This window comes from Balaenoptera acutorostrata, chromosome 9, assembly GCF_949987535.1.
Source record: "Balaenoptera acutorostrata chromosome 9, mBalAcu1.1, whole genome shotgun sequence".
Taxonomy (NCBI): domain Eukaryota; kingdom Metazoa; phylum Chordata; class Mammalia; order Artiodactyla; family Balaenopteridae; genus Balaenoptera; species Balaenoptera acutorostrata.
Window position 1 is genome coordinate 93,482,200 of NC_080072.1, and position 20,564 is coordinate 93,502,763.

General features: G+C 36.0%; 1 protein-coding gene across 3 annotated transcripts in view; it reads left to right on the top strand.

Annotated features, from left to right (window-relative positions):
- The window catches only part of LOC103000798 (protein NPAT), a 63,080-nt gene that overhangs the window by 20,250 nt on the left and 22,266 nt on the right, over positions 1-20,564 (top strand). The window contains exons 2-7 of one of the 3 annotated variants that reach the window (XM_007172990.2): positions 3,707-3,825; positions 14,168-14,228; positions 15,493-15,565; positions 18,121-18,161; positions 18,681-18,905; positions 19,874-19,955. In XM_007172990.2, coding sequence (XP_007173052.2) covers positions 3,707-3,825; positions 14,168-14,228; positions 15,493-15,565; positions 18,121-18,161; positions 18,681-18,905; positions 19,874-19,955 — 601 coding nt within the window. The other 2 variants (XM_057552982.1, XM_007172991.2) reach the window with 2 other exon arrangements.

Below are 20,564 nucleotides of genomic sequence, written 5' to 3' on the forward strand. Positions count from 1 at the left end.
TTGATTTTACTCTGATTGCGCCCCTCCTACCGTCTCACTGTGGCTTCTCCTCTGTCCTTGGACATGGGGTATCCTCCTTGGTGAAGTCCAGGGTCTTCCTGTCAATGATTGTCCAGCAGCCAGTTGTGATTCTGGAGCTCTCGCAAGAGGGAGTGAGTGCACGTCCTTCTACTCCGCCATCTTGGTTAATCTCCCTCTGTCAGATCTTTTCTGAATACACATGCTACCCTACATTTGCACATGGCCTTCTAGTGTCCCAGGAGTATGTCAGAGCTTTTAAAATCTCCCTACAGACTTCTCATTCCCCAGCTTTTCTTTTTTGAGTTTGTTTGTTTGTTTAGCTTGTTGTTTGTCCCAACCATTATTTCTGTCATAGGCAGCTGTAGTGTTAACCAGTTTCTGCTGATTGATTTAACAAAAACACCTCCAAGGAGAAGGTTTACACAGGGTGAACTTTGATTCAATTCAAAGACAAGCCATGCAAGTGAGGTTTTACATGGAGTTGTCACACAAATCAAATAATGAGTTTCTGGGAATGGGACTTGGGAAAGATTCCAGCTTCATCTGATCTGTCCATTTTCTGCTGGGCTGCTGGTTTTCACTGCATTTGCAGGCTGTTGATTTTCAAGTATACCACTCAGTTGGAGAGATGAGCGTGAGAATAGAGGAAGTTAAAATGCCACAGTGTTCATTGTCCTTACTGACATTCAGCCATTTTTCTTGATAAATGCTCACAGATTTTTTCTTAAGACATTGATTATTTTCAGAGTTCTGTAAAAGTTTAATAACTTGTGCCAGTGTTCTCATTGCTTTTATAGAGGAGAGGACTTTTGGAGGTCCTTATTCTTCCATTCCTGCTGAAGCTGCTCAGGATTTAGAAGTTTAACCTGAGAGCTGTGGGAAGTGATGTGAACCCTTCAGCTTTCCACAAGGAAATAACTTAACCAGATTTGATTCACAAGTCAAGGCAGGTGTGATGCCTCGTAGATAAAGTATCTTACTCTGGAAGAATTTAAGTGCTTTTTTTCCCCAAAGCCACAATGCTTATTTTAACACAATAGAATAAGAACCTGGTCTCCTGATATCCTATCTAGTGTTCTTTTTCTGCTATACTACTGCTTATAGAGTTGGTTAGTTGAACCCCAGTGATGCTAAGAAATAAAAAAACAAGGATAGGATGCTAATCAAGACAGTGTTCATATATATGAAAGTACAAAGCACTGGTACATGATATTGTTTCATAAATGTCAGTTAGGTGTGAATGTTAAAGTTCTGGTTGAAATAGTTAATGCTTTGGTTCCCAAAGGGCAGAAATTAAAAAGCAAAGCAGTGCCTTTCTTACATTTCATACAAAGTAGGTCTTCTCTTCATTTTTTTTTTAAACCATTAGGCAAATAAGTGAAATATGCAGGTAAATTGCAATGTTGAGAGAATGTAATTTTTTTCATAATCCAATAAGTTAATTTATACCATCTACTCACCTAGTTAATATGGAGGTTACGGAGTAGAACATTTATCACTTATTGGTTCTCTTGTTATTTATTGTTACTTTATTGTTTCTCCTGTAAGCATTACTGGGCAGTAATTGCACTTTATCAAACACCTTATTTTTCTGGGTTAGCTAGAGTTTCTGGGGTTTCGGTTTTTTCCAGTTTTATTGAGATGTAATTGATATGATCACTGTATAAGTTTAAGGTGTACAGCATAATGGTTTGACATAAATATTGTGAAATGATTGCTGCAGTAAGTTCAGTTAGCCTCTATCATCTCCCATAAATACAATAAAAAGAGAACGCAAAAAAAAATTTTTTTTTCCTTGTGATGAGAACTCTTAGGATCGATTAAATCTCCTAACAATTTTCATATATATCATACAGCAGCGTTAAGTATAGTCACTTACTATATTGCAATGTACTTACAGTCCCTAGTATTTACAGTTGACCCTTAAACAACACAGATTTGAACTGTGGGGGTCCACTTACATGTGGATTTTTTTTTCAACAAACACATACTACAGTACTACACAATCCATAGTTGGTTGAATATGCGTATGTGCACCTCGGATTTGGAGGGCCAACTATAGTTATACATGGATTTTTCGACTGTGTGGAGGGTCGATGCCCTTAGCTCCAGCATTGTTCAAGGGTCAACTGTATTTATCTTGTAACTGGAAATTTGTACCTTCTGACCACCGTTTTCTGATTGCCCCTCCTTCCATCCCCTGCCTCTGGTAACCACAAATCTGGTCTCTTTTTTTGTGAGTTCAGTTGGGGTTTTTTGTTTTTGTTTTTAAAATTCCACATATGAGTGAGATCATATAGCATTTGTCTGCCTTGGCCTAAGTTATTCCACTTACCATAATACTCTCAAGTTCTATCCATGTTGTCCCAAATGCCAAGATTTCTTTTTTTTTTATTAATGGCTGAATAATACTCCATTGTGTGTATATATGTACCACAACTTATTTATCCATACATTCATCAGTGGACACTTAGGTTGTTTCCATGCCTTGGCTATTGTAAATAATGCTGCTATGAACACAGGGGGCACAGATATCTTTTCAAGATAGTGGTTTTTCTTTCCTTTGGATATATTCCCAGAAGTGGAATTGCTGGATCATATGGTAGTTCTATTTTTAATTTTTTGAGGATCCTCCATACTGTTTTCCATAGTGGCTGTATCAGTTTCCAATCTCACCAACAGTACACAAGGGTTCCCTGTTTTACACATCCTCTCCAGCATTTGTTTTCTGTTGCCTTTTTGGTGATGGCCATTCTAACAGGCATGAGATGATATCTCATTGTGATTTTGATTTGCATTTCCTAATGGCTAGTGATGTTGAGCATCGTTTCATGTACCTGTTGACCTTTTATGTATCTTCTTTGGAGAAATGTCTATTCAGGTCTTTTGCCACTTTTTAATTGGATAACTTGGTTTCTTGCTCTTGAAATTTATGAGTTCTTTATTTATTTGGGTTATTAACCCCTTATCAGATAGATATGAGGAAATATTTTTCCCATTCCATAGGTTGTTTTTTCATTTTGTTGATGGGTTTCTTTTGCTGTGCAGAAGCTGTTTAATTTGATATATTCCAACTTGTTTATTTTTTATTTTGTAACTTGTGCATTAGGTGTCAAATCCAGAAAATCATTGCCAAGACCCATGTCAAAGGGCTTTTTTCCTGTTTTCTTCTAGGAGTTTCTTGCTTTCAGGTCTTATGTTTAAGTCTTTAATCCATTTCAAGTTAATTTTTGTGAGTGGTGTGAGATAAGGGTCTAGTTTCACTCTTTTACGTGTGAATATCCAATTTTTCTAGCACCATTTGTTGAAGAGATGGTTTTTTCTCCATTGAGTGTTCTTGGCTCCCTTGTCAAATTTAGTTGACCGTTTATGCTGTGGATTTTTTCTAGGCTCTCAATTCTGTTCCACTGATCTATTTGTCTGTTTTTATGCCATTACCATACTGTTTTGTTTACTATGGCTTTATAGCATATTAGCTAGAGTTTTTCTTCTCAAACAGCTGTTTTATGAATTCTGCTTTGTACTGCAGCACAAACTGGTGTTTCAGGCAAGGCTGTAGAATCCCATCATGTTCACCTGAAGTTACATTTATGATATGAAACTGCTGTAGTATTTTCAACAGCAGTTTTAATTGAAAGTTCAGAATTTACTGAAATTACTGAGTTACATTTTATTTTTCCTTTAGGTTACTTACAACAAGAGAACCTTACTTCTACCTGCCAGGCTTTTATTTTGGAAAGTTCAAATTTAAAAGAATATGCAGAACACTGTACAGATGAAGGTTTTATCCCAGCCTGCTTACTGGTGAGTGATTTGTTCTTTAAGGAAATATTTCATCATTGACCAACATAAGACACTATAAACATGGTCTTAAAAATCAGCTCATTAGCAAAATCAAAATGGGCAGAAATTTGATAGTTTGTATTCGTGCATGAGTGGAAAGACCTAAAGAAGGCCAGCTCTTCTTTTCATACATTTATGTCTAAGCTGGGAAGTGAATTCCAGCTTTGACTTTGAGAATCAGTTTCAAAATGACACCCTCATTTCTAATTAGTTTCACTACTGCTTGTTTTGGGGCTTACTTGATTACTGCCTGTTATGGACTAAATATTTGTATCCCTCCAAAATTCATATATTGAAACCCCACCCATCAGTGTGATGGTATTTAGAGGTAAGGCCTTTGGAAAGTAAATAGGTTTAGATTAGGTCATGAAGTTGGGACCCTCATGATGGGATTTAAAAAGTGAAAGAGAGAGAAATGTCCATGTGCACACACATCAAGAAGGGGGATGTCTACAAGCCAGGAAATAGGTCCTCACCAGGAACCAAATCATCTGCCAACTTGATCTTGGATTCCCAGCCTGCAGAACAATGAGAAACAAGCCACCTGGTCTATGGCATTATATAGCAGTCCAATCTTTCCTATATTTGCTTTTCCTATAGTTGCTTCCTTCAGACAAATATAAAACAGATATTTTGATATCTTGTTGTCACCTCTTTTTTAAATATCACTAGACCAGTAGAGCATTGTTTGGTATATAATGGGTATATGCTAGAACTACATTATTTGAAATGGTATATTGTCATTTTATTTTAAACATGGGTCTTTAGATTCATTTCAACTGTCACAGACAACATGATTATCTATGGAGGAAGCCTAAAAAAACCTACAAAACTGCTGGAGTTTAGCAAGGTCACAGGATACAAAGTGTAAAAAAGTCCGTCATATTTCTTTATAGCTACAATGAACCATTGGAAGTGGAATTAAAAAAAAAATACCATTTACAGTAGCACCCAACAAACAAACAAAAATAAAATACTTAGGTAATACATCTAACAAAATATGCGTAAAATCTGTATGCTAAAATCTACATGAAAGAAATCAAAGACTTGAATAAAAAGAAAGATATACTGTGTTCATGGAATGAGCAACTCAATATTGTTAAGATGTCCATTCTCCAAATTTTGATCTATACATTCATTACAGTCAAAATCCCAACAAGTTTTTTGTTTGTTTTTGTTTTGAAATGGCCAGTTATTTACTATGTCTGATCTGCAAGGTACCATTTACATCCTTTTGTTGTTCACATAGTTTTTTCAAGAATAAACAAACAGAAACTACATCTAATCCATTCATTTAAGGGGGATGACTAACAGTGTGACACAGAAAGCCCTCTGTTTGCCTAAGGGAAATAGAGTAAGTCCCCTACCTACGAACCTTCAAATTGCAAACTTTCAAAGATGCGAAATGCTACTACCCAGACATCACTGGATCGTTTTTTCAAGAGGATAGATGGAATTGAATCCAGCAAGGAACCAGAACCTGTGCCATCAACGTCAGGCGTGAGTGAAATTGCAGTTTGCCCTCTGTCTCCTATTGCTGATGGTCCTTCAGCTCCACCATCTCCCACCTCCTCTCCCTCCTCCAGTCAGTAACTCTTCTTGCCTGTTGACTCAATTCCAGCCCCTGTATGCCAGCTATTGTACTGTACTACTGTACTTTTCAAGGTACTGTACTGTAAGATTAAAAATGTTTTCTTTATCTTTTGTGTTTGTTTTTTATGTATTATTCGTGTGAAAAGTATTATAAACCTATTACAATACAGTACTATATAGCTGATTGTGTTAGTTGGGTACCTAGGCTAACTTTGTTGGACTTAACGAATGTGCTCTCAAAATGGGACTCATTCATATGTAAGGGACTTACTGTAATCAGCTTTCACTTTGATACCAATTAGGAAGTGATTTTCCTAATTTACATCTACCAGGCGCATACTCAGCATCAGCAAATTGATGATAACATTTTACAAGAGTGATCCAGATCCACAACTCTTTTGACAGCAGGACCTAATTTGAACTGATATTTATAGCCCTTTTTAAAAATCCCACTCTGTAACTATTTATCCATTTAGTTGTAGAAATGTTAATTTTAGATTGTGGGATGCTGCCCCAACCCCACAGGAGTTATTACATAATACACAGTTTATGTCCATGTATAATAGGCATTATCTCAAAATCTGAAAAAATCTTAAATTTAATACACATTTGGAAGTGATGCTGATAATGGGGGGGGCATTGCATTTGTGGGAGCAGGAGTTTATGGAGAATCTCTGTACCTTCCTCTCGATTTTCTTGTGAACATTAAACCGCTTTTAAAAATTAAATAAATAACACATATGATCCCAACAGTTTCAAGGATTTTGGATCTTCACTGCAAATGATTTGATACTCTTGGGCTCTTCATTTATTTAATGACAATAATTTTAAAGAATGAGAGTATTCAGAGAAAAATACTCAATAAACTTTTTATTAGACTTCTTTTAATTCACAATATCATAAGTTGTAATCCAGAGTTAATTTATCCTGTCTGCCAAATACTTTATTATATTTGTAAAGCTACCAAAAACATTGTTCATAAATCCAAAGAAGTCCTAATCACATTCTTAACATTAACTTGCAGTCCAGTATCAGATTTGCTTGTGTTGAATTGGTTTATTGACAATAGCTGATTTTTGTTAAAGTAGCACCCACTTAAAAGATCATTGATCACTTTGTCATTATGAAATGCCTTTCTTTGTCTTTGTTTTAAAGTCTGTTTTATCTGATACAAGCATTGCTACCCCAGCTTTCTTTTTGTTTCCATTTGCATGGAATATTTTTCCGTCTCTTCATTTTTACTCTTTGTGTGTCTTTAGATTTGAACAACTGAGTCTCTTGTAGACCGTACATAACTTCATACTAGCTTTATAGTGGGTGATCCACTACCTTTACTATGTGTTTGTCTCTACCAGTGAGATTTTTTTCTTTCATAATTTTCTTATTTCTAGTTTTGGCCTTTTCTTTTCCATTGAAAGACGTCCCTTTAAACATTACTTATAGGGTCAGTTTAGTGGTGATGAACTCCTTTGGCTTTGTTCATCTGGGAAACTCTGTCCTTCACTTCTGAATTATAATCTTGCCAGGTAGAGTATTCTTGGTTGTTCGGTTATTTTTTCCAGCACTTTCAATATGTTGTGCCAGTCGCTTCTGGCATGTGAAGTTTCTGCTGAAAAATCCTCTGATCATCTTATAGGGGTTCTCTTGTATGTAACTAGTTGTTTTTCACTTGCTGCTTTTTTTTTTTTTAAGAAATTCACGTTCTTTTATTTATTTATTTATTTATTTATTTATGACTGTGTTGAGTCTTCGTTTCTGTGCGAGGGCCCTCTCTAATTGCGGCAAGTGGGGACCACTCTTCATCGCGGTGCGCGGGCCTCCCACCATCGCGGCCTCTCCTGTTGCGGAGCACAGGCTCCAGACGCGCAGGCTCAGTAACTGTGGCTCACGGGCCCAGCCGCTCCGCGGCATGCGGGATCCTTCCAGACCAGGGCCCGAACCCGTGTCCCCTGCATTGGCAGGCAGACTCCCAACCACTGCGCCACCAGGGAAGCCCCTCACTTGCTGCTTTTAAGATTCTCTGTTTCTCTTTAACTTTTGACATTTAAATTATAATGTGTCTTGGTGTGGGTCTTTTTCGGTTCATTTTGTATGGGACTCTTTGCTTTCTGTATTTGGATGTCTTTTCCTTTGACAAGTTAGGGAAGTTTTCAGCAATTATTTCTTCAAATAGGTTTTCTATTTTCTCTCTCACTCTTCTCCTTCTGGAATCCCTATTATGGGAATGTTAGTGTGCATGACGTTGTCCCAGAGATCCCTTAAACTATCCTCATTTTTTTTCAATCTTTTCTGTTTTAATTGGGTGATTTCTACTACCTTGTCTTCCAGATTGCTGATCCATTCTTCTTTATTCTCTAATCTGTTGATTGTCTGTAGTGTTAATTTTCACTTCAGTTATTGTATTCTTCAGTTCTCATTGGTTCTTTTTTATATTTTCTCTTTGTTGAAGTTCTCACTTGAGTTCATCAATTCTTCTCCCAAGTTCAGTGAGCATCTTTATGATTATTACTTTAAACTCTTTAGCTGGTAAATTGCTAATCTCTGTTTTGTTTAGTTCTTTTTCTGAGGTTTTATCTTGTTTTGTTTGGAAGGTATTCCTTTGTCTCTTCATTTTGCCTAGCCCTCTGTATTTGTTTCTATGTATTATCCTGGTCTTGAAAGAGTGGCCTTACGTAGAAGGTGTCCGGTGGGCTCAGTGGTAGAATCCTCCTGTCACCAGAGCCAGGTGCTCCAGGGGTATCCACTGTGTGGGCTGTGTGCACGTTCCTGTTGTGGTTGGGCCACAGCTGCTGTGGGTGTGGTGGTGGGCAGGGTTATCCTTCAAACTGGGGGTCTGAGGCCCAGCCACTACTGCTGCCAGCTTGCTGATGTGCAGTGCTGGCCTCTTGGAGTAGGAGCACAGGTACCACTTAAGTAGTGTTGTGGAAGAATAATCCAAACAGTTCTTAAAAAGGATATGTTCAAGGACTCACATTACTCGACCTTAAGACTTACTAACCAGCAATAGTAATCAGGATTGAGTGGCATTAGGAGATAGTTAGGCATAAGATCAGTGGAACAAATTAGAGAGTCCAAATGTGATTTTTTGACAAAAGCACAAAGGCAATTCACTAGAGAAAGGATAAACTTAACAACAAGTGGTGATGGAACAATTAGACATCCAGATTTTAAAAAAAAGAAGAAGAAGAACCTTTACACATACTTCATACAAAAATTAACCAACAGTGGATAATAGATCAAAATGTAGAACATAGAACTATAAGACTTTCAGAAGAAAACATAGGAGAAACTGTGCAATCTTGGTTTTGGTAATGAATTTTTAGACATGAAGCCAAAAACACTGACTAAAAAATGAAAATTTGATAAATTCAACTTTATAAAAATTTAAAATTTTTGCTCTATAAGAGACAATATTAAAAGAATGACAAGCCATAAGCTAGGAGAAAATATTTGCAGCTCTGAAAAAAGGATTGTGCCCAGAATATATAGGAAGCTTTTTTTTTTTTAACTGAATTTTTTCTTTAGTGGGCAAGAGATCTGAAGACCTTTCCCCAAAGAAAATATAGGAATGGCAATAAGCATGTGAAAAAAATACTTCACATTATTAGTCATTAGGAAAATGAAAATTAATATCCCAATCAGATACCGATACATACATATTAGAATGACTACTATAAAAAACAATTTTTAAAGTTTGTCAGATTCTTGGTGGCAAAGATGCAGAGCAACAAAAACTCTTATTCATTGCTGATGACAATGCAAAATCATACAGCCGCTTTGCAAAACTCATTGGCAGTTGTTTATAAAGTTAAACAACTGGGCCGCACGTGACCCAGCATTCATACAACCAGATATTTACCCAAGTAAATTGAAAAACTTATATTCACACAAAAACTTACATGCTCATGTTTTTCTGTGGTGGTCAAAAACTGAAAATAACCAAGATGTCTTTCAGCAAGTGAATGAATAAGCAAACTGGTACATTCCTACTAGTAAGCAGTAAAAAACAGCACTATTGATTCATATAATAACATGAATGAATCTTAAATTCTTCTGAATTCTTCTAAATTAGCAACTTTAACAAGTAAATTAATATATTATAGATAATGGGAGCGAGGTTTCTCACTCTGTGAGAAAGAAAGTACAAATAAGAATAAGAATGAGACCTGTAGCGTTAAATTATATAGTCAGAGATATCAGTATGAAGTTATGTTTATTTTAATATATGTACAGTTATATACAGAAATACAGATTTTTTTGTATATGTGGATTAGCATATCTGTGTGTTTGTGTAGCTCTGTGTGCTGTGGGGGCCTAGCTGCAGTAATACCCTAGTAACTACAAGCAAATCTACCACCCAAATTTTTACTTCTCATGGTTCTGGAGGCTGGAAAGACCAAGATCAAGTGCCCCTGTTTCAGTTCCTGGTGAAGGCTGTCTTCCTGGCTTATAAACGACCACCTTTTTGCTGTGACCTCACAGGAATTTATGTGGACATAATTCATTGTATAGCATTCATTCAGCAATTGTTTTTTTAGCTACTAAAAATAAAGCAAGGTATAATGATCAAGTTAGTATTAGGTGTATCCCTTAACTTCTCAGACTTTAAATAACACAGAAGCTACTGTACCACAAGCAACTCTATGTCACTAAAATGGACAACCTAGAAGAAATGGATGAATTCTTAGAAAGGTACAATCTCCCAAGACTGAACTAGGAGGAAATAGAAAATATGAACAGACCAGGGACTTCCGTAGTAGGGCAGTGGTTAAGAATCCACCTGCCAATGCAGGGGACACGGGTTTGAGCCCTGGTCTGGGAAGATCCCACATGCCGCAGTGCAACTAAGCCTGTGCACCACAACTACTGAGCCTGCGCTCTAGAGCCCACAAGCCACAACTACTGAGCCCACGCACCACAACTACTGAAGCCCACGCACCACAACTACTGAAGCCCACGCACCTTGAGCCCATGCTCCACAACAAGAGAACCACCGCAATGAGAAGCCCACAAACCGCAATGAAGAGTAGCCCCCGCTCTCTGCAACTAGAGAAAGCCCGCACACAGCAACGAAGACCCAATGCAGCCAAAAATAAATAAATAAATTAACTTAAAAAAAAAATGAACAGACCAATCAGAAGTAATGAAATTGAAACTGACTAAAACACTCCCAACAAACAAAAGTCCAGGACAAGATGGCTTCACAGGTGAATTCTGTCAAACATTTAGAGAAGAGTTACCTATCCTTCTGAAACTATTCCAAAACATTGCAGAGGAGGGAACATTCCCAAACTCATTCTGTGAGGCCACTATCACCCCGATACCAAAACCAAAGATACCACACAAAAAAAGAAAATTACAGGCCAGTATCACTGATGAACATAGACGCAAAAATTCTCAACAAAATACTAGCAAATCAAATCCAACAATACAGTAAAAGGGATCATACACCATGATCAAGTGAGATTTATCCCAGGGATGCAAGGATTTCCAGTATATACAAATCAATCAGTATGATACACCACATCAAAAAATTAAAGAATAAAAACCATATGATATCTCAATAGATGCAGAAACAGCTTTTAATGAAATTCAACACCAATTTATGATAAAAACTCTCCAGAAAGTGGGAATAGAGGGAACCTACCTCAACATAATAAAGGCAGTATCTGACAAAACTACAGCTAACATCATACTCAGTGATGAAAAGCTGAAAGCATTTCCTCTAAGATCAGGAACAAAAACAAGGATGCCCACTCTTGCCACTTTTATTCAACATAGTTTTGGAAGCCCTACCCACAGCAATCAGAGAAGAAAAAGAAAAGGAATCCAAATTGGAAAAGAAGAAATAAAACTGTCACTGTTTGCAGATGACGACACTATACATAGAAAATCCTAAAGATGCTACCAGGAAACTACTAAACTCATCAATGAATTCAGTAAAGTTGCAGGATACAAAGTTAATACACAGAAATCTCTTGCATTCCTGTACACTAACAACAAAAGATCAGAAAGAGGAATTAAACAATCCCATTTACCATCGCATCAAAAAGAATAAAATACCTAGGCATAAACCTACCTAAGGAGGCAAAAGACCTGTACTCCAAAAACTATAAGATGCTGATGAAAATAAATCGAAGATGACATGAACAGATGGAAAGATATACCATGTTCTTGGATTGGAAGAATGAGTATTGTCAAAATGACTGTACTACCCAAGGCAATCTACAGATTCAGTTCAATCCCTATCAAATTACCAATGGCATTTTTCACAGAACTAGAACAAAAAATGTTTTAATTTGTATGGAGACACAAAAGACCCCAAATAGCCAAAGCAATCTTGAGAAAGAAAACCGGAGCTGGAGGAATCAGGCTCCCTGACTCTAAACTATATTACAAAGCTAGAGTCATCAAAGCAGTATGGTACTGGCACAAATACAGAAATACAGATCAGTGGAACAGGATAAAAAGCCTAGAAATAAACCCACACATTTATGGTCTATTAATTTACGACAGAGGAGGCAAGATTATGCAATGGAGGAAAGACAGTCTCTTCAATAAGTGGTGCTGGGAAAACTGGACAGCTACATGGAAAAGAATGAAATTAGAACACTCTCTAATACCATACAAAAAAATAAACTCAAAATGGATTAAATACCTAAATGTAAGGCGGGATACTATAAAACTCCTAGAGGAAAACATAGGCAGAACACTCTTTGATATAAATTGCAACAATGTTATTTTGGATCCATCTCCTAGAGTTATGGAAATAAAAACAGTAATAGACAAATGGGACCTAGTTAAACTCAAAAGCTTTTGCACAGCAAAGAGAACCATAAAGAAAATGAAAAGACAGTCCACAGAATGGGAGAAAATATTTGCAAATGATGCGACCGACAAGGGATTAATCTCCAAAATTTACAAACAGCTCATGCAGCTCAATATCAAAAGAATGAACGATGCAATCAAAAAATGGGCAGAAGCCCTAAATAGACATTTCTCCAAAGAAGACATACAGATTGCTAAGAGGCACATGAAAAGATGCTCAACATCGCTGATTATTAGAGAAATGCAAATCAAAACTACAATGAGATATCACTTCACACCAGTCAGAATGGCCATCGTCAGAAAGTCTACAAACAAATGCTGGAGAGAGTGTGAAGAAAAGGGAACCCTCCTACACTGTTGGTGGGAAGGTAAATTTGTACAGCCACTATGGAGAACAGTATGGAGGTTCCTTAAAAAACTAAAAACAGCTACCATATGATCCAGCAATCCCACTCCTGGACATGTATCTGGAGAAAAACGTGGTTCAGAAGGATACATGCACCCCAATGTTCATTTCAACGCTTTTTACAATAGGCAAGGCATGGAAGCAACCTAAATGTCCATCAGCAGATGCATGGATAAAGAAGATGTGGTACATATATACTATGGAATGTTAGCCATTAAAATGAATGAAATAATGCCATTTGCAGCAACATGGATGGACCTGGAGATTATCGTACTAAGTGAAGTAAGTCAGACGGAGAAAGACAAATATATCACTTACATGCGGAATCTTTTAAAAAATGATATAAATGAACTTTTTTACAAAACAGAAACAGACTCACAGAGAACGAACTTACGGTTACCAGGGTGGGGAAGGGAGGAGGAGGGATTGATTGGGAGTTTTGGATTGACATGTACACTCTGCTATATTTAAAATAGATAACCAACAGTGACCTACTATATAGCACAGGCGACTTTGCTCAATATTCTATAATAACCTACATGGGAAAAGAATTTGAAAAAGAATAGATACATGTATATGTATAACTGAAAAACTTTGCTGTACATCTGAAACTAACACAACATTGTTAATCAACTATACTCTAATATAAAATAAAAAAAAATTTTTTTAATGACACAGAAGAATAAAATAGGGATCTGCTATGAAAGTTCAGGAGGGGGAAGGGAAGTAATCACCTATGTGTTAGACATTGTCTTAGATACGTTACATTTATCATCAATCTTCACCACAAAAGATTGTATTAATTAAGAAGTCATATGTCTTAAGTCATTAGGAAGTCATTTCTATATATGAAAGTAAGTCTTAGAAAATCTGGGTGATTTTTCACACATACAGTAAATGTTGAACTTAAAACCAGAACTGTCTGCTCTAAAAATCCTTGGCTCTCTTTCATGTTCTATTATATGACCTCAAACTTGAGGTAATAAAAGCCTGCCCTTTAATTACTGATAGGAATGGGGGCAGTGGGGAATGACTTTATGAGATGATAGAAGTTAAAATAGCAAGGTACTGATCCTTGGGAAGTATATCTCTTACACTCAATTTTTTTTACTTTGTTCTTTGGCAGGTTCGCGTGGCATTCAGGATAGAAAGGGCAGATTAGGAGTGGGTCCTCATTTGTGTGACTGGATCCCTATCTCCAACTGAAAACTGCATTCCTGCCATTGTACTATCTTAGCTAAAGAAACATAGTCACAATATCTTATTCAAACAGACAAGGTTCTTTACCCTTAGAAGATTGGATTCACCCGCTGACAAGCGACTGTTTCCATCTATGATGACCTGCTCTTCACCATTTCTTTATCATCTGCTCTGTAATCCAGATCTTTTATTAACTTTTATGGTGAAATATTTTGTAGTGGGAAATTATTGGTAGTATTATTTGGTTTTGGTAATGCTTGATCTTTTTCTTTTCAGTCTTTATTTGGAAAAAATTTGACAACAATTTTGAATGAATATGTAGCTATGAAAGCAAAAGGTAAGAATTCAGGTTCAGGGATTTTTTTGTCAGTTTTATACAGCATTTATTTAATTTTTTTAATTAGAAATAATTTTTAAAGGATATTAATACTTCTTAAAAGCCATAAGAAAACTTGTGTCAACTATGATGAGGTAAAATTTACTGTGAAATATCTAATTAAATAGTTCATTTTTATTGAGTGGTAAGTATAAAATAACACTTTTCCTAAATTCGTGTCTTAAGGAGAAAATTAGATTTATTCTCTCATATTGGTTATTTCTGTAGTTTACAACATGTTAAGAAGAGACTCAGCAGTGAAGAATTAGTGTAAATGATAACATTTTTTAAAAAAGCTTAACATTTATTGAGTACTGTCTATTGCAGCATTGTGCTATGTGCTTTCATAGGTTTTATCTCAGTCCTTAAAATAATCCAGTTAGAGTTGTTGATTGTTTAGACCTGTTGTTAAGTATCAGAAAATTGAGGATTAGAGAAGCCAGATAACTTTTCCGAGATCACAAAACTAGAAACTGTAGAGGGTAATAAGCCTAGAAGTTCAGGGCCTAAAGGTTTTCTTTTCCTAAACTATTTTAACTATCTTACAGGAATGTTTAATGTGTAAAATGACCTCAGAAACAATATGTTATTGCAATACAAAGGTTTATATCCTACTTTTATGTTGGGTAGCTTTCTCTGGTTTGAGCTTTTATAAGTATATAGTAAAGAATTTAAATACCTTATGAATTTCCTATCATTGTGGCTTTAGAACACATCCTGAAAAAGACTAATTAGTCCTCAGGAATTTTACCTGTAATTCTGAGTAGTTGCTGAGCAATCACGGTGATTTGGACATGAAAACATTGGATGTAGAAAACTAATTTCCACACTCACAGGGGTTTGTATAATTTTATAAATTTAATTTATAAATCAAATTATTTTAATTTACTTTCAAATGTCACATGATAAATAGAAGAAAGATTTAAAATAGTTTGTCTTTTATATTTCAAAGAAAATATAAAATTATTGATCTAAAAAACCTTCATAGTTTTCACAAGTTTCCTCCTCCATCGTATTGTATCTGATTCTTAATGGCTTGAGCAAAGAAAGCAGCCTCGTTGTAGCTTTGCAGGTCTTTTACAAGATAGGTTTATTTCTCATTTCCCAACAAAATGTCAACAGCTGAGAGATAAGTTTTCCTTATTGATTTTCTGTGTCTGTTCAAATTAAATGATGAATTTTCTCCAACTGTATTTATTATGAAACGTTTCCTCTTATGATTTAGAAACATCAAATGATGTCCCAGCAATTTTGTCATCTCTGTGGAAGAAGTTAGACCATACACTTTCTCAGATCAGGTAATAAAAAGCTTATACAATAAGCTTATCAGAATGTGCATAGTGATTTTGGAATGCAAGCGCGTGTAAGAATCGCTTCACATATAAATCTTATGACCCACACTGTGCATTTATATAATACTGATCTAATTTTGAAATTATAGGTTATTGATATTTCTTTGTCTTTGATTGGAATAATTTGAAGTAAATTGCATACTTTAATAAAATGTTTAGAAATGAGGAAATTAATGGCACTCCCAGGTTCCCATAACAATTTAGAGGCAGATCTCTGGCTGAATACAAATCTAGTCCCAGTCTTGGTGAATGCAAATCTCCTAACATGGGCCCCATGTGACTTCCCTTATACACTTGTATCTTCATTACACATGCAGAAAATTGATAATGTAGAATCCGTGCCTCCTTTGTTCTCCCCTTATAAAGAAACAAACTTGAATAGTAATACTTCTGAATCTTCTGCTTTTAGAATTTTCACATGGGACTAATATCTGCCTTCTACATATGTCAGGGCCTTGGAATGCCAGTTTCACCATCCTTAGAATAAGTATCAATTTTAGAATGTATCTTATTTAACTAGAGTCTAGTATGAAAACCATAGTTTCTTACGCTTCTCTGACAGCTACAAGTGAATACCCCACTTAAGGAGGGGCCTTGTTTCTTTCCTCAGTTTAAACTGCTAGAATGGCTCCAAATGCTTTCTGTGTAACTCTGTACCACATCTTATTTGGTAGTCTGACCTCTTTTTTTTTTTTTTTTTTTTGGCTGCTTTGGGTCTTTGTTGCTGCGCACGGGCTTTCTCTAGTTGCGGGAAGCCGGGGCTACTCTTTGTTGTGGTGCGTGGGCTTCTCACTGAGGTGGCTTCTCTTTTTTTTTTTTTTTTTAACATCTTTATTGGAGTATAATTGCTTTACAATGGTGTGTTAGTTTCTGCTTTATAACAAAGTGAATCAGCTATACATATATCCCCATATCTCCTCCCTCTTGTGTCTCCCTCCCACCCTCCCTATCCCACCCTTCTAGGTGGTCACAAAGCACCGACCTGATCTCGCTGTGCTATGTGGCTGCTTCCCACTAGCTATCTATTTTACATTTGGTAGTGTATATATGTCCATGCCACTCTCTCACTTCGTCACAGCTTAGCATTCCCCCTCCCTGTGTCCTCAAGTCCATTCTCTACGTCTGCGTCTTTATTCCTGTCCTGCCTCTAGGTTCTTCAGAACCTTTTTTTTGGTTTTTGTTTTAGATTCCATATATATGTGTTAGCATACGGTATTTTTTTTTCTCTTTCTGACTTACTTCACTCTGTATGACAGACTCTAGGTCCATCCAGATGTGGCTTCTCTTGTTGCAGAGCACTGGCTCTAGGAGCATGGGCTTCTGCAGTTGCAGCACGCTGGCTCAGTAGTTGCAGTGTGCGGGCTCTAGGGCGTGTGGGCTTCATTTTGGCACACGGGCTTAGTTGCTCCGTGGCATGTGGGATCTTCCTGGACCAAGGGTCGAACCTGTGTCCCCTGCATTGGCAGGCAGATTCCTAACCACTGCGCTACCAGGGAAGGCCCAGTAGTCTTGCTCTTATTCCCCTTTCCTGACCCTCATCTTTCCTCCCCTTGCAAACATCCTCAAAGACATTCACAGTTTAATTAACACCTATGAATATTTATAAGTTACTGCAACATTTTATTGACAAGGTATTACCTAAAAAAAGAAGGCTCTTAGCCAGGTGTTCTCCAAGATTGGTTCGTGTGCTATTAAAACTGCTTATTCAGGACTTCCCCGGCAGTCCAGTGGTTAAGACTCTGCCTTCCAATGCAGGGGACGTCGGTTCAATCCCTGATCAGGGAACTAAGGTCCTGCATGCCGTGGGGTGCAGCAAAAAAAAGAAAAAAAGCGCTTATTCGATTCAGTAAGATTTGTGGCTCTTGTTGGTAGCGATTTATTTGACAGATTTTTGAGGACAATGGCACAGTGTCTGACTGTTTACAAAATATCAATACATGGGTAACTTCAGTTCATACTAAAAGGAGAATCAGCTTGTATTGTGAATTTTCTTATCTGTTTGCTTTGTTCCTTCTTTAGAGCTTCCATGAAGTAATGTCATAGTCATAAATTTGATGAAAGCAGGATCTCCTTTGAAATCAACTTGGATTCTGAAGTATTTATGTATGGAGTTATATGTAAAATCAGAATTTCTCTGGGAAGGCATCTCTATAGTTATAAAAGATAATTGATAATTGTAAAATATTATAGCTTTCTTAAATATATTGAGTTCCTAAATTCAAGTCAAATTGTACTCATAGTGGGATGTCAAGGCTCTGTAATGCTTATTGCATTGGATAGAAACTTGATTATTAAAATTATGTGTGTGTGTATGTTTATATGCCACTATTTTTCTCCTAAAGCAAATAAGATTTGGTTACCTAGAAAAAGTGCTTATCTTTTTTGTCTGAGAGAGATTTCTTGCCTTTTAACTCATAATTTACTTCAGGTCTGACTGTAACTAAATCAGAATGTATTTGGCAACAGAAGTTTTTTAATGTCAAACTACTTTTGTTTATTAGGAGCATGCAAAGTTCCCCAGGGTTTGCTGCCAATCAGAGAGGTTGGTATTCAACTTTAAACTATAAATAATGTTCAGAATTACTTTAAACTCAAACTTACTGTCAGATGAACATTTTAGTTAACAATACATGTATAATAAGTTTATATTTTGTTTAAACTACTGCTTTTCTAAGTACTGTTATCATATTAGGAAATAATATTTTCATTTATTGTAAAAATATGCATTTTAAATATTCCTTATTTTTCTCATTGGCTCTCATGTATTCACATCTTTTAATTCTCATTCCATAAGTCTGTTTCCTAATTTGTGGAGATGTTATCAGTGTGAATTATTACAGAAGAAATGTATTCTTGGATTTTTAAAGTTTGAATGTACTCAATTTTAGTTTGTTTCTTTTGAAATTATCGCGTAAACTTAGTTGATATTTTTAAGGGCTGTTTTTCAGTCCGTAGATCCACCATGTTAAATATGTAGTAGAACACATATCATGTAAACTTCTTAAAATTCCCAAACTACTCTGACATTGAGTTATTTTTTTTAAATGCTCATGTGTTTCAGCCCGAACAAGAAGTGGAATTGCAGAAATCAAACGGCAGAGAAGGCTTGCATCTCAAGCAGCTCCTGTCAGTTCAGAGTTGCTGACTTTACCGTATCTTTCAGGGCAATTTACTAATTCTCCTTTGACAGCTACACAAGTTATTCGGCCAGCTGGCCAGATTTCAACTCCTTTGAGGTCAAATTTTGTAGTGGTCAACCATTCACAATCACAAGACACTATGACCCGTAAGTTTACATTTTGCACTCTTAAATTTTGTTTTTAATCAAACTGTATAAATGAGATGATGTGCTAATGTCTTTAAATTCATGGTATAAAATTATAGCAAAAAGTAGATAAGAGGCTAGAAGTAGAATAGACTTGAGGTAAATCTGCCATTAAATATGCATATTATTAAATCTATGAGACATTTTAATCTAGGATTCTTCTTATGTCTGTTCTAGCTGAAGTCCAACCTTGAACTCTGTTCTAGTTCTCAGTTCTCTTCATTAATAGAAAAGACCCTGTTATTTGATTTTAAAAGGAATACGCATTATATTTCACCACCTTCTTATCTTTGTTCATGGTAGTCTGTCCTGCTGGAATGAGGAATGTTTTTCCATCTCTACCTGTTGAAAATCCTGCATATTCCTGGCTGAATCTTAGAGCTAGGGATAAACTTAGAGATCATCTGATACTTCTTGCTTCTTATATACTTGAAATTATTATAAACATATGATATTAAGGTGTAAAAGGCTAGTTAATAACAGAATTGGGGTTAGAACTGAGGTGCCACCTCTCAGTTCTTAGACCAGTCTCTTTTCTCTTCTGCACAGGTAAAATATATTGACATCCACTATGTTCTCCCTTATTTCCATCTTTTCTCCAACCTCTTTAACACCTCTGGGTAAAAACACTTACCCAGTACACTTAGTTTATACTTCTTATAATTATTCTGTTCTGCCATGGTATTTTTTGTTGAGACTATTCTGTATACTGTACTTTGTATTTTATCATAAAACCTTAAGTCACAGAGACTATGTTTTATATATCTTAATATCTTCTACAGTGCCTTGCACAGAGTAGGCACTCAGTGTATACTAACTGAATTTAATATAAAATAATAATCACTTTGTAGTGCTATTTATTTCATTAATTCAAGTATAGAAAACTATTCAGTTTCCTTGACTTACTGCTTTGTTCTCTTGAAATACAGCTGGAGAGGCTTTAAATATCATTCCTGGTCCTCAGGAAAGGAAAACTCATGCCAGTTTAATGTCTCCTGGTAGACGCAAAAGGTAAATGTCTTTTAAAAGGACAAGTTTCCAATAACCTTCCAAAAAAAAAAATTACACCACGATATTTACATTGTGAATAAGGTAACAAGATTGCATTAAGTAGTTGAGACTATTTACTATTATATCCATTTCAAAACACTTTTTTTTTTTTTTTCACATTCTATCCACCCTGAAATCAGGTTGTGTTTTGTAATCACTGACCTAATCACTGTTTCATTAGAAATATCTTTTTTCTATAGTGGTATAGAAAGGTATATCTAAAATTGGTGTTAGCTCAGATTTTTTGAAATAAGCATTCTTTTAAACAAATATAATACCTGCATGTTTTAAGGTCTACAAACACATATTTAAAGTTCTAAATCGATGGTTAAAAACTCTTCTCAGGGACATTCTCTGAGAAAAGTTTCTTTCTGTCCTATTTAGCCCATGTGTCTTTGTTTGAAGGATATTTCAGAAAAGAGAGATAATAGTTTAAAATGTTTTTTCTGTTTTCTCAACTGCCATGCCATGGGTATTTTTGTTGGAATTTTTACTGTTGATTGTCTCTCATTCAAGGCTGACCTCATCCTCCTTTATGGCAAGGTTTCTCACTTAACCACCTAAAACAAT